Source organism: Brassica rapa, chromosome A04 (assembly GCF_000309985.2).
Source record: "Brassica rapa cultivar Chiifu-401-42 chromosome A04, CAAS_Brap_v3.01, whole genome shotgun sequence".
Taxonomy (NCBI): domain Eukaryota; kingdom Viridiplantae; phylum Streptophyta; class Magnoliopsida; order Brassicales; family Brassicaceae; genus Brassica; species Brassica rapa.
In genome coordinates this window covers 12,753,134-12,773,741 of record NC_024798.2, presented here as the reverse complement: position 1 = coordinate 12,773,741, position 20,608 = coordinate 12,753,134, and the positions used below count along the sequence as shown (strand labels likewise).

General features: G+C 35.1%; 4 protein-coding genes across 16 annotated transcripts; 2 read left to right on the top strand and 2 right to left on the bottom strand.

The window, feature by feature from the left end:
- The first annotated feature begins 559 nt into the window (after positions 1-559).
- Positions 560-3,006, top strand: LOC103864392 (dentin sialophosphoprotein). Of its 3 annotated transcripts, none has more exons than XM_033289473.1 (3): positions 560-863; positions 1,054-1,474; positions 1,547-3,006. In XM_033289473.1, exons 2-3 carry the CDS (start codon positions 1,085-1,087, stop codon positions 2,792-2,794), a joined length of 1,638 nt encoding a protein of 545 aa, XP_033145364.1. In that variant the 5' UTR covers positions 560-863; positions 1,054-1,084; the 3' UTR covers positions 2,795-3,006. The 3 variants fall into 3 exon arrangements, with proteins under 3 accessions (XP_033145364.1, XP_033145363.1, XP_009140394.1); XM_009142146.3 differs by having other exon boundaries at positions 585-863; positions 1,054-2,482; positions 2,513-3,006; XM_033289472.1 differs by having other exon boundaries at positions 569-863; positions 1,054-3,006.
- Positions 3,007-3,651: 645 nt separating this feature from the next.
- On the bottom strand, positions 3,652-5,207 carry LOC103864391. The gene has a single exon (XM_009142143.3). The coding sequence runs from the start codon at positions 4,921-4,923 to the stop codon at positions 3,949-3,951; it is 975 nt and encodes a 324-aa protein (XP_009140391.1). The 5' UTR covers positions 4,924-5,207; the 3' UTR covers positions 3,652-3,948.
- Positions 5,208-14,200: 8,993 nt separating this feature from the next.
- LOC103864390 (malate dehydrogenase 1, peroxisomal) lies at positions 14,201-17,197 on the top strand. The gene is made up of 9 exons (XM_009142142.3): positions 14,201-14,525; positions 14,659-14,874; positions 15,741-16,055; positions 16,129-16,218; positions 16,300-16,383; positions 16,455-16,490; positions 16,571-16,660; positions 16,741-16,835; positions 16,919-17,197. The coding sequence occupies exons 1-9, from the start codon at positions 14,463-14,465 to the stop codon at positions 16,989-16,991; spliced, it is 1,062 nt and encodes a 353-aa protein (XP_009140390.1). The 5' UTR covers positions 14,201-14,462; the 3' UTR covers positions 16,992-17,197.
- A 960-nt stretch (positions 17,198-18,157) lies between these two features.
- Positions 18,158-20,440, bottom strand: LOC108871751. 11 transcript variants are annotated; one of them, XM_033289516.1, is made up of 7 exons: positions 20,139-20,419; positions 19,986-20,058; positions 19,775-19,911; positions 19,601-19,686; positions 19,364-19,488; positions 19,122-19,205; positions 18,158-18,771 (listed from the first exon to the last, which is right to left on the bottom strand). In XM_033289516.1, the coding sequence occupies exons 3-7, from the start codon at positions 19,810-19,812 to the stop codon at positions 18,634-18,636; spliced, it is 471 nt and encodes a 156-aa protein (XP_033145407.1). In that variant the 5' UTR covers positions 19,813-19,911; positions 19,986-20,058; positions 20,139-20,419; the 3' UTR covers positions 18,158-18,633. The 11 variants fall into 11 exon arrangements, 8 of the variants coding, with proteins under 8 accessions (XP_033145407.1, XP_033145408.1, XP_033145412.1 ...); XM_033289517.1 differs by having other exon boundaries at positions 20,155-20,419; XM_033289521.1 differs by having other exon boundaries at positions 19,792-19,911; positions 20,139-20,418.
- Between the last annotated feature and the right edge of the window lie 168 nt (positions 20,441-20,608).

Here is a 20,608-nt window from a genome sequence, read left to right as displayed (position 1 = left end):
TGTATGGTGATAAAAATGAATAATAGTACCATGAAAGTGATAAACACATAATTCTCCAAAAAAAACTACTTCTTATACTACCACTTAATTACAAACTTACAATGGTTTGTTTTTAAGGTTTTTAATTAGTCCAAATGTTGACGACGGAAAGTTGAAGCTCGTTTATTGAAAGCTTAGCTAACGAATCATGCAAACCAATGGCTTGTTGAGATCAAAGCTAAAAGGAATTAATTCAAACTAACCAGGAAAATATTGAATATCAATGAGGGTGGGTTCAATGATCTCTCTGGTCCACTGTTCTAAAATTCGGTCAATACATACATGTTGTCCATGCGCTAAACGGTCGACCACCGTACCGTTTTTACTTGTACGGTTAAATAATACGTTTGTTCACAAAGTGACTGAATCTCATTATTATTTCAAAATTATGAGATACATATTAAAAACCTAGCTAGAGATAGTTAACATCGTTGGAGTGCTTCATTTATTAAGCTCTTGTTAAGCTTTATTTTTTTACATAAAAAATAACTCACATCTAACAAACCCACCAACCATAGTGGCCGGAGAGAGGATACGACGTCGTTAGATACTGTCGGTGTGTCAGTGAAGAACTTGAAACGACGACGTTGAACCAGCTTCACATGCTCCCTCCCTCCCAATATTTTTTTTTGTTTCCTCCTCTGTAAATTGAAGAGTCGCACGATTTTAGTGGCAATCTAACAGAAACACTACCTCTCTCTCTCTCTCTCTCTCTCTAGATCCAAATTAAAAAAAACAAGAAATTTGTTCATCTTTCTTCTTGCCCAGAAAAAAGAAAATTAAAATTCACATTTAAAGTTTCAATCTTTGAGTTGCCTTTTCAGGTAAAGTTTCCTCTTTTATATAGATTCTGATTGTGATATGTTTCTTAGTTTAGTGTAACGGTTTGAGATTTGTACCAATCATTACACATTTACTTAGATCCGGTCAAGATCTTGATGTTGGTTTAGTTAATAGAAACGTATCGTTGAAACACATTGTCAAGATCTGAGATTTTGTTTATTTCTTGAATAGGGTTCTGTGGGGGGGGGAGGAAGTGAAAAAGATGTTTAGAACCTCGCCACGGAGAGGACAGAGATCAAAGGGGTTCAAGGTGAAGCATTGTATACAGCTGACTCTGTTGCTTGGCGTTGGGATATGGTTGCTTTATCAAGTGAAGCATTCTCATGAGAAGAAGGCTTTGTTTGAAGAGAGTGCAAAGGCTGTTGTTGGAGAGAGAGTTGTGAAGCTTGGGAGGAAAGATCTTCACCCTGGTGTTGTCGTTGAGGAAGAAGCTGAGAGTTTTAATGAGAAAGAGGATGAGACAAGAAATGATGAGGTTGGGGAGGATAAGGAGAAGGAGAGTGAAGGAAGTGGGAATGATGATTCTTCGAATAGTGAAGAAAGCAGTGAGGTTGAGGTGAAGGATGAGAATGGAGGTGCAGAAGAAAGCGAGGAGAGTAAAGAGAAGAATGAGACTGAGGTTGAAGAGAACAAAGAAAATAGTGGAGGTACCAAAGAAAGCGAGGAGAGTAAGACTGAGGAGAAGAAAGACAATGATGGTACAGAAGAGAGTGAGGAGAGTAAAGAGAAGAGTGATAAAGAGGAGAATATAGAGGAAGTGACTGATGAGAGTGAAGGGAAGGAGAAGAAGGATGGTGAAGGTGAAGAAGCAAGAGAGAATAATTACAAGGGAGATGATGCTTCTAGTGAGGTGGTTCATGATGAGAAGACTAGTGAGAAGTTGCAAGTGGAGGAAGACAAGTCTGGAGAACCGGAAGACACTGTTATTAAGAGTGTTTTGTCGACTGATAATGAGGGAAGCAGCAGTGATGAGAAGAACACTGGTAATGATTCGTCGAGTGAAATAAAATCTGAGGGTGAATCTATGGAGAAGAATGAGATGGGGGAGAAGGAAGGGTTCAATGATTCTAATGGTGACTTGCCTGAGTCTAATCATTCACCATCTAATGCAACAGAGACTACAGAATCTTCTGGGAATGATGAGTCTGAGTCTACCATAAAGACAGGTGAAGATGAGACCGGGAAGTCAACAGGATCTGAAGATGGAACTTCTCAAGAAAGGAAGAAAGAAGAAGAAGATGGGAAAGAGATAGTAGAATCTTCTGAAGTCTCATCTCAAGAAGAAAGTAAAGACAAGGAAACCGAGACAAAGGAAAAAGATAAGTCTTCGTTCCAAGAGGAGTCTAAAGGAGAAACTGGGACAAATGAGAAGGAAGAGTCTTCATCTCAAGAAGAATCTAAAGACAAAGAAACCGAGACAAAAGAGAAGGATGAGTCTTCATCTCAAGAGGAAACCAAAGACAATGAAACTGAGACAAAGGAGAAAGAAGAGTCTGCTTCCCAAGAGAAACCAGAAGACAAGGAAACAGAGAAAATTGAGAAAGAGGAGTCTACTTCCAATGATTCACAAAGAAATGAAAGTAATGAGAGTGAGAAGAAGGAACAAGTTGAAGAAACCGAGAAGAAGAAGACTGAGGAAGACACAAGTGAATCTAGCAAAGAAAATGGCAATACTGATACTGAACAAAAGCAACCAGAGGATACTTCAGAAACTACGCAAGCAGAGTCAGAGAAAGAGGAAAGCAACAAGGATGGTGAGACAGAAGAGGTGGTAACTCAGAACGATCAAGAACAGTCTGACGCTTCTTCAGACAATAATCTTCCTCAAGAAGTGAAAGATGTCCGTACTGATCTTGAAACTCTGCCAGAATCTGGCAATGGAGGAAGCAGTGATAACGTTGCAGCTGAGTAGTAGATGTCCTCAGCTTGATCACATATCCTCTTGTTAATGTTGTTTAGTAGAGAGAGTTTTACGAGATTCAGTTTGTTGTCATGTAATTTGTTGTAATCTTTCTTTTACATATTGGCTCTTTATTTTTTACAATCAAGTTCTTGAAAATTTACTATATGTTGAACTAAAGATTTTCTTCTTGATGATTGTGTTATTATGACTAGTAATTCACACCCAACTATCTCATTTTTATATTATTTATATTTTTATTCTTTTGTTTTTCAACTAAAAACCAGAGGAATTCCATACAAAATCCAAACTAATACTCCAAGACCCCATAAATATTAGTGATTGCAGTCGCAATTAGGTACTGAACCATCACTACCTTTAGGAACAGAGGGAGCATAATTTATATCCAAGAAGATAATGTAAATTCATGGTCACAGATTCGAACAAAAGTTAGCTTATTGCCCCTATATATTTAAATACGACTAGACACATACGTTTGTAGTAAAAAAAGCATCATATGACCAAAGTGTTTCTGCAACCAGAAAGACAATGTGCATTTTGGGTCAGAACGTCAAACAAAAATTATCATATTACCAAAATAATTCTATCACTGTTTATGAGTAATTAACGGGAACGATCGTATGTTTAATGGACTCGGAAAGTTGGTTCAAACACTGAAGGAATAAGCCAACTTGAAATAAATGGACACAAGACTAGAAAGAGAGAAAGTACGGGAAGAAATAAACTTGTCGTCTTCATTGAATACCTTTTTTATGTGTGTTTTCTGCGAGTTGACATGCCTGCTTCTTTTCCATAAGCTATCGATATGATTCATTGTAGTTATGGGAATTGGCATGGCTGCATCTAAATTGTATGAAAATGAAGAAGACAATCTTCTCTATGTAAAGGGGGATACAAGAGAAGCTAGAATGTCGACTTCACTATATGTTATATATCAAACACATTAACTTAGAAAAGCAATGTTGAGCAAATTCTTTGGTGAAACAAAGTCTCACGTCACGGTGTTTGAAATTCTTTTACACGACTAGTAACCACCTAATGTTCATCTAAAGTTCTAAACCATATACAGTTTAGTAAATAGTAACTACATAATAAAAATATATATTTCTACAGATCATTTTATCTGATCCAATGGTTATCTAAACTCACGGATCGCGAGTATTAAGCAGGTGCCTCAACGTCGTTACCTCTCCGCCTTCCCGATGATTTTCATCCTCCCTACACGTGTCTCCATCTGCACCAAATGCGCACGCCACGTCACGCTTGACCGTTTCATGCACCGTCGAAGAAAACGCTTGCGTACACGTGTCTCTATCTAATCCGTCCATCATCATCATCATCTCGCGAACCTCGTCCAACTTCCACCCTGCTTCTCTCAGCTTCCAATACGCGTCGTCCAGACACGCCCTTAACCTCTCATCACAACTCAACGCGCTCCACCATCCGCACGTTGGACCACGCGCCACCCTCCCTCTCTCCGCCACGTCAGTCCAAAACTCCACTCTTCGCCGTCGTCGTAATGCACCGGACCCCCGATGATCGTCTGGTCGATTGAATCCTTGGAGAAACCCAGCGACGTCGCAATTCAGAACCCTAACTCCGTCGCCGTCTATTTGAAACACAGGATTTCCCGCCAAATTCGGCGTCGTCGAAGGGACGTAGAAGTTTTCGTAAACCGGGACGAGAACCGGAGCAAACTCCATCAATTTCTTAACCAGCGATAAAGCCTCCGCGTCGGATCCGGGTCGGGTCCCCCAAGAATCAACCCAGAATCCGTTTCTGACGACGAGTTTGGATATATGAAGAAGGGGGAGGTTGACGATAAGGAGGAGATTATTCCGGGTCGACCCGGATCGCCAATTGGGGAAATGGGTACCCACGGGAAGACCCGTCTGAAGAATCGAACGGAGGTCAATGGGGAAGGGGAAACCAAGTGAAGATTCAACGGTTGAGATCTCTTGATTTGTGAGGCCAGGTGCAACATCGAGACCGGTCAGAGATTTTAAATGGTTAATTGTGGTTTTGCAGTAAACCGGTAACGGAGGCTTGACGGAGGATCGAATAGGATCAGTGATGATGTGATCAAGTGGGCTGATTATTCCGGGAAGACGATGATTCATGTCTTTGTGAATTGTAATAGCTGAAACCAGTCAAGAGATGTTTATTTATAAGGTAGAGAGAACCAAAAGTAATTGTATGAATGATTATGGAAAGTTACGTCAATTGGGAACATTGTTATTTTTCTCTATTGCATAAAAAAGAAACTAAATCTATTTATATGTAGTAAAGGTATAAAATCTACGTCTGAATCTTACAGCAAATATTAGCTAAATAATTTACTATTAAAATATCAAAATACTTTTCTTTCAAAAAATAAATAATCACAATGTTTTTCAACAACCAAAAAATGTGTAGATATATATTAAGGGATATATATTCTATATTGAAAAATCAATCGGACATTAAGTAATATATAAAAGGTTAGAGTCAATCAACTAATTATCAATTGGTTTTGAGTTATAAGTTCATAATAAACTTGAATCTAACATGGTATCAGAGCCTAGATTCTAATAAGTTAAACCCCTAATTAATATTAATCCTACCCGACCGGGTATATATGTCGTAATTGACTCGCTCAACCGAGTATAACTGTCTTAAAAAAAGTTTTCGAGATTTCTGGCCGATAAGAGTCATCATCTCGAGGAGGGGTATTAAGGGATATTTATTCCACATTGGAAAATCAGTGGAACATTAAGGGTGTGACTGGTAACCATCAAAGAACATTAGGAATGATTAGGAAAAGAATGAATAGGAATAAAATTTTTGGAACGATGAGGAACAAGGGTTCCTTATCAAAATTAACAAGGAACAAATTTGCATTATAATTCTCTACAAAAAAAGGAATGAGAAGGAATGAAGAGGAAAAAAATATTCCTCACGAATGGTAACATTTTTGAGGAACATTAAAGAATGCAGTGTTCCTCTTCGTTCCCTTGGTTACCATTCAAACTCTAAGTAATATATAAAAGGTTAGGACTAATCTACTAATTGCCAATTAGTTTTGAATTGGAATCCATAATAAACCCCTAATCTAACATATATGCAAGGATTATGGAAAGTGATCAATTCAGAAAGGGCAGTCAAGAGACTTTAATTTTTGTGAGGCTTATTTAAAAAGCAATTTTTGTGAGCCTTGCGCCAAATCAATACACTAATTTTATCTTTAAACTGAACGCTAAAGATGCATTAAAATAAAAGTTAAATGAGTGGATAATCACGCATATTGGATTCACTTTATTTGGTGTTTTCTCTTTTTGATCAATTGAATAAAATCTCACAAAAGTTCAAGGAGTATTAAAATTAATTTCACATTGGTAATTTGATGTCTACATTTATATTCTTTGGAAGACAATATGATGAATCTACTGGTACATTTCTTGTTCTATTTGCCTTTATTAGATGTTGTTTCTCTTCTTGATCAACACTAATGGTGGAAAAGGAGAAAATTTTGTAATATTCTAAAGAACAAGTTTTGTAACATTCTTAAGTAGTTGAGAGAAGAGAGAGAAGAGAGAGAATAAATCTCAGACGGGGCTCGACGGTTGGCCGGCGCGTGAGCGTCCGTGCCGTCGCCGGAGCTCTTGTTTCTTCAGTTAAAGATCTTAATGTTTCGTGTAATATTTTCGGGAAGCGGAGGCTCTCACAGATCTGTCGCCGCCGGTCTTTTGTCTCCGTGGCGAGGAAGCTTCCTCAGTTCCGACGTCATCGGATTTAGTCTCCGGGGGGTGAAGGCTTCCACAGCCTTGTGTTGCCGGCTTCGTCCCCTAGTCTTTAGGGTTTAGTTTAAGATCAGGTGTTTTCTTCTTTCTGGTTTTGGTTTTTGTTTCGGCTGTTTGTGTGTTCGTCGGAGGAGAGTGAAGTGCTCCGGCGGAAAGGGCGATGATGCATGCGATGATTTATCCTTGGGTGTATGTGGTTAACGGTGGTGGATGAGATCTCGCCACGGCGATTGATCCTCTCCGATATTAGATCCCCAAAGATGGTTTGAGGTGAAGAGAGTCGGAGCGATGGAGCTCCGGGTTGGCCGGAGGATCCGATGGTTGGATCTCTGGCGTTGATGGAAGCGGTGGTGACGCGATGGCTTCGAAACACGTGTACCTTCGACGACAAGGATGGTAACACGTGTTCAAGCAACAAAAGTCGTTTCTGTGAGGCGGCCAAATCAATCTGCCGTAGGTCGCTAGAGTTTTTCAAGTTGGGCCGAAGGTCTGGGCCCAATTGGGAATTGGGAGTATCCGTGTAGTTTGTTTGGGTTTTAGTGTATTTCTTTGTACTGGGCTTGGTCTTTTTTATTAATCAAAATCATTTGGTTGGAAAAAAAAACATTCTTAAGTAATATTTTATGAAAAAATATTGAATGATGTCATTTCAGATGGTGTCTTTCTCCTTCAGCCCTCATCAAGTGACCTAGTGACCGATGATATCGAGGAATGGGCCCTTCCTTTTATCATATATGCATCTTCCGTTTTAAATCGGGAAAGTTAATCAATTGAAGTTTATTTAAGTTCGAGACGGGACTAGTTATGGTAGTCCTCTAAAGAATTAATTAAAATTCAGCCTAAACATCCTCCTGATTAACAAAAGAATATGTTAATCAATTGAAATTTGTTTTAACCAGAGTAGGTAGGATTTTCAGACAGATGATCAAAAGTTAATCTTCCTTTTTGGATTTTATTATGTTATTCTATATGGGAGATTCGATCTGTTTAGCTTTTGGTATCCAAATTTTTTGTTATTGAAGACAGAATGTGTCGGCTTTTGAGTCTCATAGGCTGGTTTTTGTCTTATGTTTATGTGATATATGGCTTTTTGTAGCAGAAGTGGGGATATGCTTATACTAGCCACACTCTGATCTGTTTTTTCTTTCTGATAAATCTTATCGGTTAATTCACTTAATGCTATAGAATGGACTAGCACGAAAATGTACCATACTAATTTGAAATACATTTCAACTAATTTTAGGAGTGAACCGATCATTTGTTACATTCCACCATGTAAACCACAAGTTCAAGCCTCTAGACACCCTTGATTTGTTATAAGTAAAACGTGTATGTTGACAAAAAGAAAAAAAAAAGTAAAACGTGTATATTTGATTGATGAGATCTTTTGAAGAAAAATAATTGTTTCAACCAAGTCCACATAGCTCGAAACACCGATGTCATGTCTTCATAATATTTTTCATTCAAAATAGTAACAATGACACCATTTATATCTAAACTCGAGAGAGAATTGGGCTCCAATTATCGATAAAAGGTGAGGGTTTTGGTCAAGGTATTCTGAGGCCCATATGAAACAAAAAAAGTAGGGGTGGACACTTTACCCGAAATCTGAAGTGGCACCCGAACCAGATCCAAAAAACCCGAACCGAAATCCGAACCGAAATAGCAAAATATCGAACGGGTATTAAATTAGGAGAGATTGGATATCCGAACCCGAACGGGTAATATCCGAACCCGAATGGATATCCGAAGATAACCGAATATATGTATAATTAACCTTATATTTTTAATTTACATCTTTCATTTTATATAAAATATTTATATTGATACTACACATACTTTAAATTCATATGATATACATACAATTACGTAGAAGATGATTTGCTATGCACTTAAAATACATGTCAAAATTTTTATTTCAACAATTAACAAAAAATTACATCCAAAATTTAAAAATAATAACCAAATTAATGTCTTTTTAGTTTGAAAATGTTATGTCCAAATCTATTAACCATTCAATCTATTAAAAATACAAAAAATAGTTAAGTGAAAGTTATATATTTAAATACAAGAAATTTGAAAAATGAAAATTTTAAATTTTTTTTTCAAAATCTAAATATCCGAACCCGATCCGAAATAACCGAAACCAAACTAAAAATACCCGAACCCGACCCAAAGTACAGAAATACCCGAACGAGTTCTACAACTCTATACCGAAATACCCGAAAATCCGAAATACCCGATCCGAACCCGAACGGGTATCCGAACGCCCACCCCTACAAAAAAGGTAGCTCTTTTGTGAAGAGAGAGTGAAGGAAACAAGAAAACTCAAACTTACAATTTTGACAAAATATAAATTTTATAATTCTGATGAAAAATAAAATTATAATTTCTATAAAAACTGTTACTGTATAGTTGTTATTTACGATCTTTACAAAAGTATATATATAATAATATTATTTAATAATACATTTTAGATTCTTTATATAATTTTAAATATATTAGTAGATGTTTTCCTACACCATGTACAGCAATAAAAATTTTAAATTTAAATTATATTTAAAAATAAAATTTTTTATCATTTTTAAATTTTATTATTTTCTAACCGATATTTTAAAATAAATATTGATTTAGTCGAACATAAAATTAAGATAAATTAAAAAATTGTTTCTTTTTAATTTTATTTAAAATAGATACGTATATTTTTTAAATTATAATATTAGATAGATTTTTATATATTTATGATGGATAAAATACATTAAATCAACCTGTATAAATTTACTAAAATTGATATAATTATAAAAATAAAACTAAACAGTATTTCTAAAATTTGTTGATATATAAAAGAAAAAAACATATTACGATTAAAAATTATAATTTATTTAAAATCGTAGAAAACTTCGAAAATATTTATTGGTATTAAAATTATATAATTATAAAAAATAGAAATAAATAATATTTAAAAATTTGTAAACTATTATTACATTATTTAATATCATATTTGAATAGATTTATTTTAATGATGATGTATATTTTACTACAATATTGTAAAAAAGATATCAAAATTATAAATTAAAATTAAATGTAATCATTCATGTCACATATAACTATACGTCATGTCATCTTTCTAGTATGTCATCTCATATTTATTTAGTGAAAGTGATTGTAGAGAGGACATGTGTCAAAATCACATTACAAATAATGTCTAGAAATAACTAAGGATAATTTGATGTACATACTCTTATATTAAAATCGTCTAAATTATTTAATTATTTTGAATAAATTCTATTTTGTATTTAAAAAAATTTACAAAACGAATAACAACTAATAACTGCATGTTATGAAACAAATAGCTTGTTATGCATTGGCTTTTATCTCTTTAAGATATGATTATATATCCCAGTTTTCATTACTTAGGTAGCTCAAAATCTGAATAGATAGTTTTGTTTTCTATAAAAAAAATTAAAAAGACTGCTGAGTTATTTTCACATATTTAGATTCTTTTGCTATCTAACACTTTATCATTGTTTTCTGGATAGAAACTGTGCTGCAATAAAAATGAATATAGCAATACTTGAAATGCAGTAACTCTCTTCGATAGCAAAGTATTAGTATATACTATTAAAACATAAGTCATAATTTCTTTTATGTGTAATATTTTAAAATGGATCGTCTTCTAGAATGTTTATCAATTTTTATATAATTTAATCATCAAATCTTTTAATATCTTCTTTTATTTAAAATTCTATTATTTAAGAAAAATCAAGAAAATCTTTTCAAAATCATTTTAAATTTTATTTCCAAAATTAATTAATTTAAATTTTAACTATCATAAAATATAATTAGAGTTTCAAAAATTTTTATGAACGAAAATTAAAATCATATAGAATATTTTGATTATATTTCAATGATAATAAAAATTTAAATTAATTAATATTCGGAAATACATTTTATAAAGATCTTAAAAAGATTTTGTTAGAAACAAATATCCATTTATATTTCAAATAAAATAAAATAAAAAAATCTTATCCAATTTCGTGTATTTCAAGCAATTTTTCAAATAAGATTTTTACTACAAAATTATTTTTCATGTACAATATATTATAGTTTCTTTTTTTTTAAATATGTTTTTGTTGTTTTTAACAACATCTCAATATATTTCTTCTCTGTTATGTAGGTCCAATTTAATTTGACTTCCATGTACATTTCAAACTTAGAAATAAAATTAAAATTACGTAAAATAGTATTGTTAGATAATAATTTTCTCAAAATAATTATTTTACAAAATTTATAGTAATAAAAATATAAGCCACTTAAATATAGGCATTATAGAGTGTTATAATAAATATAAATTATATTAATTTAGTGATAATTATTTTTATATAAAATAAAATGTTTTAGTATAAGAAGAAAAACCCCTCATGGATGTGCCAGTCATGATCTAGTTTAAAGTTAAACTAAGTCTATAACATTAGTTTCATTTCCAAGGTATTGAAATTTAACCCACTGTATGGTAAATTTTTATTGAAATTTTTTCTAATATAGTCTTTTTAGTTTTTTTTTCACAAAATAGCCTTCAAGAAAAAAAATTACTAAAAAATATTTTATTAAAGAGTAAATATACACTTATTAATATGTTATGTTTTTAGCACATTCTAACGATGTTTTCTAAAGTGTTTTTGAGTCTTTATCGAGTCTTTCTACTTTTTTTTGAGTCATTACAGGTCTAAAGTTGTATTTGATGGGAGATGAACCAGCTGGAACAAAAGAGTCAGAAAGAATCCGAGTTGGAGATTTTCACGAGTGGAACAACCTTTCGGGCTGTTCTCGAGCGTGCGGAGCAACCCGAGTGCATGTTCCAGTGGCAAAGACTTTTAAGGAAACTACAAGTTATTTCAGGATTTGCCCTAATCTCTCTATTTTCTCCCTCAGCCACATGTGGCCTCCATATATCTTCTTTTTCTCTTTCTCTATATTTTTCTACGCTGTTTTTGAAACAAGAAACGAGACCTGAGCTTTTGATGATTTGTTATTTGATATTTTGTAAATGGAGAAGGCTCCATCTCTCTCACAATAGAGAAGATTACCGTGAACCCTCTTTTTATCTCTTTTTTTATAAACATGCAGTATTATTCAGAATTGGTCTATGTGTTTTTTTCTTGTTTAGTCGAACCTTGTTAGCCTAGGGTGTTAGGGTGTTAGATCACGAGCTGAACGTAAATAAGCATCCATTGACTGTCTTCATTCATGTATGATCTTAATGTTTGCATTGAATTGATCACTTAGTGTTTGATCTTAGGCTGAATTTATTCATTAACCGTGTAATAGGTTGCTAGACTTGTCATGAATGGGCATTACATCCCTAATCAGAGAAAGTAGATATTATGGTGTCTTGTGAACAGATTGGGTCAGTTCTTAATGTTTATCATCGTATCTCAGTCCAAACGAGAGTTTAGTTATTGAGATCGATGGATAAAAAGGGAAACACCATAACAGTGGGCTGATCTTCCCTTGTTACCCGAGTTCTAGACTCGAACTGAAAGAACTTGAATAGTTGTTTGGCTCGAATCCTTGTAATCCATTCAATCACTCTAGGCTAGCCGCTTATCTTTTTTTGAAATTTTTTTAAATTTATTCAAATAAGAAAAAAACTTTTTTACAGAGTTTCCACTGCTACTTTTCGTACAAACTTAATCCAAAAAACAAACTACACATTTCTCCAAACTATAAACTGCCTCCATCAATTTCTTCCAAACCATATCTCCATAGTCTTATCATGCTTCCCCCCTACTTTCTTTCTAAGAGATGTGACTCTATTTCTCACAATCCTGTCCAATCTCTTAATCAAACAAGAAGCTGGTTGAGATTGCTCCCCTGCTCTTCTTATATTTCTCTCGTGCCATATAGCATAAACCACAACTTGTAAGCAGTATCTCATCAAAAAATTTATACCTCTCTCTTGGCTTCCAATCACTACCACTTGAATCACTCTACTCCAACGAAGAAACCTTCCAAGACCTGCTAGATTCTTCACAGTTCCTCTCTAAACTTTAGTGGAATAAGGACATTCAAAAAAGAGATGGTCCCTTGTTTCTAAATCCAGATTGCACAGCCAACAAGTGGAGATAGCTTGCGGATTCCATCGAAGGATCCTATCACCGTTGCTATTCTATTATGAGCAGCTAACCAAGTGATAAAGGAAAATTTTGGCGTTGCCTCTGTAAACCAAATCCCTTTAGACCAAGAGATCACTGGAGACTTATTCGGGTAAGATTCCAAGTGTGGGATGTGATAAAATCATTTTTGAAATCCCCATTATCCCTCTTCCAGAGACATACATTTTCCGACTGATTAAGCCATCTATTCTTCAGTCGAAGAATCTCCTGGCCTATCAGACGAAGCGCATGAACTCTGTGACCTCTGGCTCGATAAAGCTGTATTGCTTTCTCCACCGTAGCAGTTTTTGGAATGCCCAAGTCCATACTCCCTCTGTCTCCTGTTAACTCAATCAATTGGTCTAGAGGCGACCATTTCTCATACCAAAAAGACGTAGAAGCTCCACTATTTATCTCCTTTCTCGTTAATTGAATAGCCAAAGACCTCAACTTTAAAAGCTTCTTTCACATCCAAAAGCGAAAGTACTCTCCTCCTGAACACTCCAAAAAGATCTTTTTCTGATAAGATACCTCCAAACCCATTTGACCCACAAAGAATGTCTCGCAGTAAGAATACGCCATATTAACTTTAAACAGGAAACTCTATTTATCTCTGTTAAGTTCTTTAGGCCAGGGCCTCCCTCATCTTTCGGTTTGCACACATCCACCCACGCAACCTTAGCTTTCTGCGTTGATAATATCGGCCCTGACCAGAGAAAAGCCGCATATACTATTAATTTCCTGAATGCACTGATTTGGCAAACGATAGGCTGACATCCAGAAGTTTGTAATGTTGTAGATAACAGACCCTATCAACTGAAGTCTGCCAGCAAGCTAGCTCGCTTATCATCTTTGAAAAGACCTTTTTGTTTCATTGTTATTTGCTTTCTGAGCTTCAATCAACTTTAAAACTCATTCATTGTTTTAGCTTAATATTGATCCCATATAAATATAATATAACCACTGGTCTCTATGGAATCGATCATAAATGGCTACATCGACGTACCATTCGATTGTGGTAGTGTGCACATTAGGTTAATTGGTGTGCGTATACACGTAATATCACTTATATTCGAAGATTAACTAACGTAGACTTACAATTTATAGTTAAAAGGTGGGGTTTCAAAATTTTTTAAGATATATATGTATATATATATCAAAAATTTGAAAATAAAAAAAAACTATTTTCAGTATTTTTTTTTTGTTTAATATGGAGGTATTCTGGACCTATAGAAAGATCCAGACTAATCATTAAGAAGATGTGCAGTCCACGGATACACCTTCTCTCCAGGTATTCAAATGCAGTATTTATTCTTTTAAAGATTATTTTGGTGATAAAAACTTAATAATTATCTGAGAAAATTGTCCATTTTTATTTATTTGTTATAGTTCTAGGAGCCGGTCCGTCGTATAGAAGCTTATGTTCTACAAAAATACGTTGCCATTTCTGTATTATCCAAATTTGGAACTGGCTGACAAATAAAACTGCAGAACATAAAAATATTTAATTAAATAAAACGATTATTTGTAGTATTATGGATCGAGAAGAAGGCGCCGTGAAGGAAGAGAAGAAGATAAGCTCTGAAGACGCCACGCTTCCCAATACATATAACCATTTCTGACGTCATCTCCTATCTCTAATCAATATATAAACTTGCCGATTCCTCTTCATCACATTCTCAAAACTTTTAATCGAAGCAACAAAAAAAAAAAAAAAGCAGAGCTATGGATGCAAACCAGCGTATCGCGAGAATCTCTGCTCATCTCAACCCTCCCAATCTCGATCAGGTTCTAGAATATTCAATTTCAAACGATTCTCTCTTGATCCGTCTCGTCGTAGGCGATCGCGATCGGATCATCCGACTTTTTTTTAAAAAAAATTGATCCGATTTAATTCGATTTGTTTTTTTTTTTTTCAAAGATTGGTTCCGGGTCGGGTCTTGAAGGGGTGGGTTGCCGGGCGAAAGGCGGGTCTCCAGGATTCAAAGTGGCGATACTGGGAGCAGCGGGAGGGATAGGGCAGCCTCTGGCGATGTTAATGAAGATGAATCCGTTGGTGTCGCTTCTTCATCTCTACGACGTTGCTAATGCTCCTGGTGTCACCGCCGATATTAGTCACATGGACACTAGTGCCATCGTAAGTTCTATTTCATTTCTAAACGCTTTGATTGATAATAACATTTGATTTGAGCTCAAGATCATCGATACTAGCTACCGTAGAGGGAAAATGTTTTAAGGCTACGAACATTAAAAGCCGTGTCGTTTTAGATTTGAGCACAGATTTAAACCATTTAATTTTGTATATTTTTAAAATAAAAACATCACTATATTTATACACGTAACCATATTTCAACCCATAAAAAAAATACAAAGTCATGTAACAATATAAAATTAATAAATTTGGCATTAAAATTCTAAAACACGGTTATTTTGTAACAAAAATTGTACTCTACAATGACACTTAGGAGGGGAGTATATGATAGTTTAATAGAGAAGTTGATGAGCTGAGAATATTGAGCTCAAGATCATGGAGACTAGTTATAGATTCTAGTGGCTATGATCGAAAATTGCTACTTAGATGATGGTTTCATAGAGGAAAATGAGCTTGTGACTCTAAAAAGTTGATTTTTTTTTTAAGGATATACTTATGTAAAGCTTTGATTCAAAAACTGCTGATACAAATGGAGCTAAGAACATTAAACTCAAGATCATGGACTATGCGTACACTATTGCTGTTCTAAGTCAATTTTAGGCGATGGTCGTGAGTTGTAATACTTATACGGTAGTTTAATAGAGAAATTGCTTGTTACAACTAGTTAACGAGCTGAGAAGACTGAGCTCAAGCTCATGGACACTAGCTCTGTCTTTAGTTTTAAATTCTATTGCCTGCCTCTTCCTCATTGGTACTTATATAATGGTTTGAAAGATATGTTGTTAGAAATACAAATAGTTGATTTTAAATTCTTGAGATTCGTGTCGATGTTCTGGGAAATTTTGTTTCAGGTTCGTGGATTTCTCGGTCAGTCGCAATTAGAGGAAGCACTTACGGGTATGGATCTAGTGATCATACCAGCTGGTGTTCCGAGGAAGCCAGGGATGACGAGGGATGATCTTTTCAAAATCAACGCTGGCATTGTGAGGACACTCTCTGAAGCTATAGCCAAGTGCTGTCCCAAAGCGATTGTGAATATCATCAGTAATCCTGTGAACTCTACCGTGCCAATCGCAGCTGAGGTTTTCAAGAAAGCTGGCACTTTTGATCCAAAGAAACTCATGGGAGTCACCATGCTTGATGTTGTTAGAGCTAATACTTTTGTGGTATGCACTCATAAACACACATTCTTTGTTATCTAAATTGGTTAACGCGATAGCCTTTTATGGTTTGAAACAGGCGGAAGTAATGAGTCTTGATCCTCGAGAAGTTGATGTTCCAGTCGTTGGAGGACACGCAGGAGTTACAATCTTGCCTCTGCTTTCTCAGGTTTAACATGATTCACCATCTTTTCTGATTGTTCAAAAACTCTTGTGTATGTGTATGTTCTCATCATTATGTATGTCACAGGTGAAACCTCCTTGCTCTTTCACTCAAAATGAGATTGAATATCTCACAGACCGTATCCAAAATGGTGGCACTGAAGTTGTCGAGGTACATACAAGCCCTTCTCTCAGCTTCCGTTGCTGTGAACTTTGAATTGACTGTTTTTAATCACTATGCAGGCAAAAGCTGGTGCAGGTTCTGCAACACTATCCATGGTAGGTCTTTATTGTAACATGTGGAGTTTCAAATTTTACCTTCTGAATCTATGTGTCATCACGTTGAATGCCAATTACAGGCTTACGCAGCAGTGAAGTTTGCAGATGCTTGCCTCAAGGGTCTACGTGGCGATGCAAACATCGTCGAGTGTGCATTTGTGGCATCTCATGTACTGTCCTTCTGAAAATATCATTTTGTATTATCTTTCTTTAGCTTTTACATATAAACTTTGTCTTATTCGTCAAGCAGGTGACTGAGCTTCCCTTCTTCGCATCAAAGGTGCGTCTAGGAAGATGTGGGGTCGATGAAGTGTACGGTCTCGGACCATTGAATGAATACGAGAGGTAATATTTAAAATCTTATGTTTAGTTCACTTTGGTTTCGAACTTGTTCTGTGTTCATATCGGTTTGGTTCCCTATTGGTCAGGATGGGACTGGAGAAGGCAAAGAAAGAGCTTGAAGGGAGTATTGCGAAAGGTGTTACCTTTGTGAAGAAGTAAAGACCGTTGACAAACACTTAGTTTTATCTTTCGAATAGTGATTTGTTTGGAATAAGAACAATGCCTCGCAATAAAAGCTCATGCGAGTAGTCTGATTTTGAAGATTTAATAAACTGCAGTCACTCTGTTCTTAGATACAAGAATGTTTATGAGTTCATATTCTTATCTTCTTGGTATGTTTCTTCAAATATGTGTTTTTTTTTACTTAGTATTATTGCACGTAAGAGCCACTCCATATTATCAACCAGTGGCTTATTCCTCTTGTTTGAGCCGCGACTTGCCTTATCGGCTGTAAGTGTAAGTAAACTTCAAAACTCTGATACACAGTCCCGATATACATGTAAATATTTCAAACACGGCTATGCACTGAAGAAAGTAACGAGAGCTATCCCGATAAACCATAATAATTACAAGCAAAACAAAACTTAGATGGGTAAGCTGGATTTTTCTGCCTTTTGGATCCTACTCAATTTATTATTCGACCCCTGTTTTATTTAACAACTTCAACAAGACATTACAATTATAAGACAAATTCTTAAAAGAAAAAACAAAACTTAAACAAGACATTGTCAACAAGACATTGTCGTTATTACTAGCTAACTAGGATTTGACCCGCCCGTAGGGCGGGTTAGTAACTAAAAAAAGTACATAATGTATCATATTTTTTAAAAATATTTTAAAATGTATAGTTTATTTAAATTGTAAGTTATCTTTAAATTGTAATACCAAAAATTACAATTATACGTATTTCAAATTTTTAATATTGCAATTATACATTTGTATCTATTATCTATTTTGATAATTTATTTTTCTGCATTTCGTGTGGAACATTTGTTAATTTTATAATATTTTTTAGTTATAATTTAACACTTATCTTGATCTAACAAAACAATATTTAGGTATTTCAATTCTTATCGTTTTCGTTTGTTTAAAGGGGAGAGTTGTTATTGGATAAGTGTTAATGTCCTTCAAAAACTTATCCCTAAATTTTGGAGGCTTTGAAAGTTGTAAACTTTTTATAAAGAATTTAATAGTTTGGGAGTTTGAATAATTTTTTTTTTACAAATTTGGGTTTATATCGATAATATTTTTTTGATAATTTGGATTTGTATTGTGTCGTCAATATTGTTAATTTTTTTACAAAAGCAAATTTCAAGCAACTCTTGTATATCGAGACAGCGATATCTATTATTTGAAAACAAACATATAATTAGAGTGTTAAGGAAAAATAAACATATAATCAAAGTGGATCTCTAACAAAGTTTGCTCCACTTGTTGCTAAAGTTTTCTTATCATTCAGTTCCTATCATCAGAAATAGATTACTTTGCATTATAAAAAGGTTTTTTAAGAGATGTCAACAAGATTCATAACGTTTCAAGACTTTACTTTTGTTGGCTTTGATCTTTCGTAGAAATCATCAATGACGCCAGCATTAGCGGAAGCAGATCCATAAGTAGAGGAGAAAAGTGTAGCAGCTAAGATAACCATGGCGGATCTTCTTCCATTAACCACATCACCACCAACTCTTAGGACAGCTTTGATACCGGGAACTGTATGTTCTTCTAACCAAACCCAACTGATGAATTCACTAAACACATTTTCTGGTTCAGCTCTTCTGAGCCAGTGCCAGAGATTACGTAGCTACAGGTGAGAACACTCGAGTTCATGGCTGCCATTAAAGGACCATGTTGTTTCTCGGGTCTTGATTGGTTGGGTGTTGAACCTTTTTTCAAGGAAGAAAAATTTGAGGCATTTTCCTTCTTTTTTTTTAATCTTCTCCTGCAACGTAAAGATAAACAATCAAACTTTTGCAAAATCATCTGTACACAAACTGTTTTTTTGCCTCTATCCTAGGTGTGATTTACCCGTGTGAATGGTTTCTTCTTCCACCAACGTGTGCGCGCACACATACTTCATCTATTCCTCTACCATGTTACAACTATGAGAAAAGAAATACATTGCTGGTTCGCCAAGCATCTAAGCTACTGCTTATGACAGAGAAAACAAAAGATAGACATTGTTGGTTTCTTGATCCAACCATGTTTAAAAAAAAATAAGAGAAGACAAAATTTACCAACAATGGATCATGCGGAAAGTTGAATTCAACAGACATAAAAAAAAAGGATTACCTCTTCGGTTAAGCTTGGATGGAATTGTTTTGTTAGGTTTTGGATGGTCTGTGGACCACCTTTGGAGCAAGGGAAACCAAAGTCCTAACCAAGTTGAATATTTTAGAATATTACCTATTTGTATGTGTTTTGAGTGGCTAAATATAGCACTTAACTATAAGTTTAAACCAAAAAAATAAACATAAGATGATCAATAGAGACTTTCCCTTAAACAAACAATGTAAGAGCATATGAAAACATACCGTAAGGAGACGTGGAGACACTGTTCTGCAGTCCACTTCCAGGACTAAGAAAATCAGCTCATCCATGCACTGGACGTCCCTAACCCGCAAAGACCAGTCTCTTACTTTGAACCACAAAGCTTTTCCTGCGTAAGTGCAAACGGTAAAGATCACTCTCAAACTATGCAACAACTGAGTTTATTATGCAATAAAAATTTATTCAAGATTCCGAAAGAGAATGCAAGTGAACATATATACCTATTGCGAACCGTTGTGCTAAGAAGAAACTTAAGAAATCTTGCTGAAACAAAAGCTCCCATAGCCAAAGGAGTATCCATTGTGCTCTGAAATAATAGAGAGGATATCATTTACAACTACTTTGAGCATGACATTTAGATTTACGATAGCATAGAAATTAAAAAAGAAATGCACTTTGACTTGGAAAATACATGTGGCAGCATAGCATGCATCACCCATTTCACTAATTGGGAAACAATAGCATCCACACCCCATCTTTCGAAACAACTTCACCGTCCAAAATCCCAAAGCTTCTTTTGTAATGGCTATTCCTGCAAACAATCATTATGTGACAATTATTTTAAAAGAGTATTGTTACCTGAATGGGAAATTGAGTGGCAATTACTATCATTATGCTCAATGATAAATTGCTTGCAAAAATGTTCTCTTTACAAATATCAAAAGAGCGCCTGCAAGAACTGAAAAGAGGGAAGAACTATTTAAAATAAAACAAATGAAAGCAGGGGACTAAGACTTATTAGAGGGCAATCACACAGACTAAGTTTTTCTCAGACTTATTGGTGCTCTAGGCTCCAATTGTTGTCGCTGAGGTCCTTGGTTCTTCCGCCGCGGTTCTCTGGCTCTCAGACGGAGGTTGAGCCGGCGACGGCAAGTTTTTCTGCGGCAAGCCTCCATCGCCATAAAGATTTCGTGTAACGTAGTAAACAGAGAAGAGGAAGAGAAAGGGGATCGAAGATCCATTTTGATAAATTAGGGTTGGTTCTTCGTGGAAAGGGGAAAGGGGACTTCAGAGAGCCACGGGCTTCTCGATTCCGAACATTATCGGGCCTGTAGAATGCGAGGCCCAAATGACATGCGCGGAGCTTCTGACGTGGCGAATATCTGATCCTCTATTGGTTGATTTTTTATGCTGACGTGGACAGGCTCAATGGATCTCATATATCCCTTTTAATATAGTACTAGAGGGTTTGTCCGGGCTACGCCCGGACTTTTTCCTATAATATCATT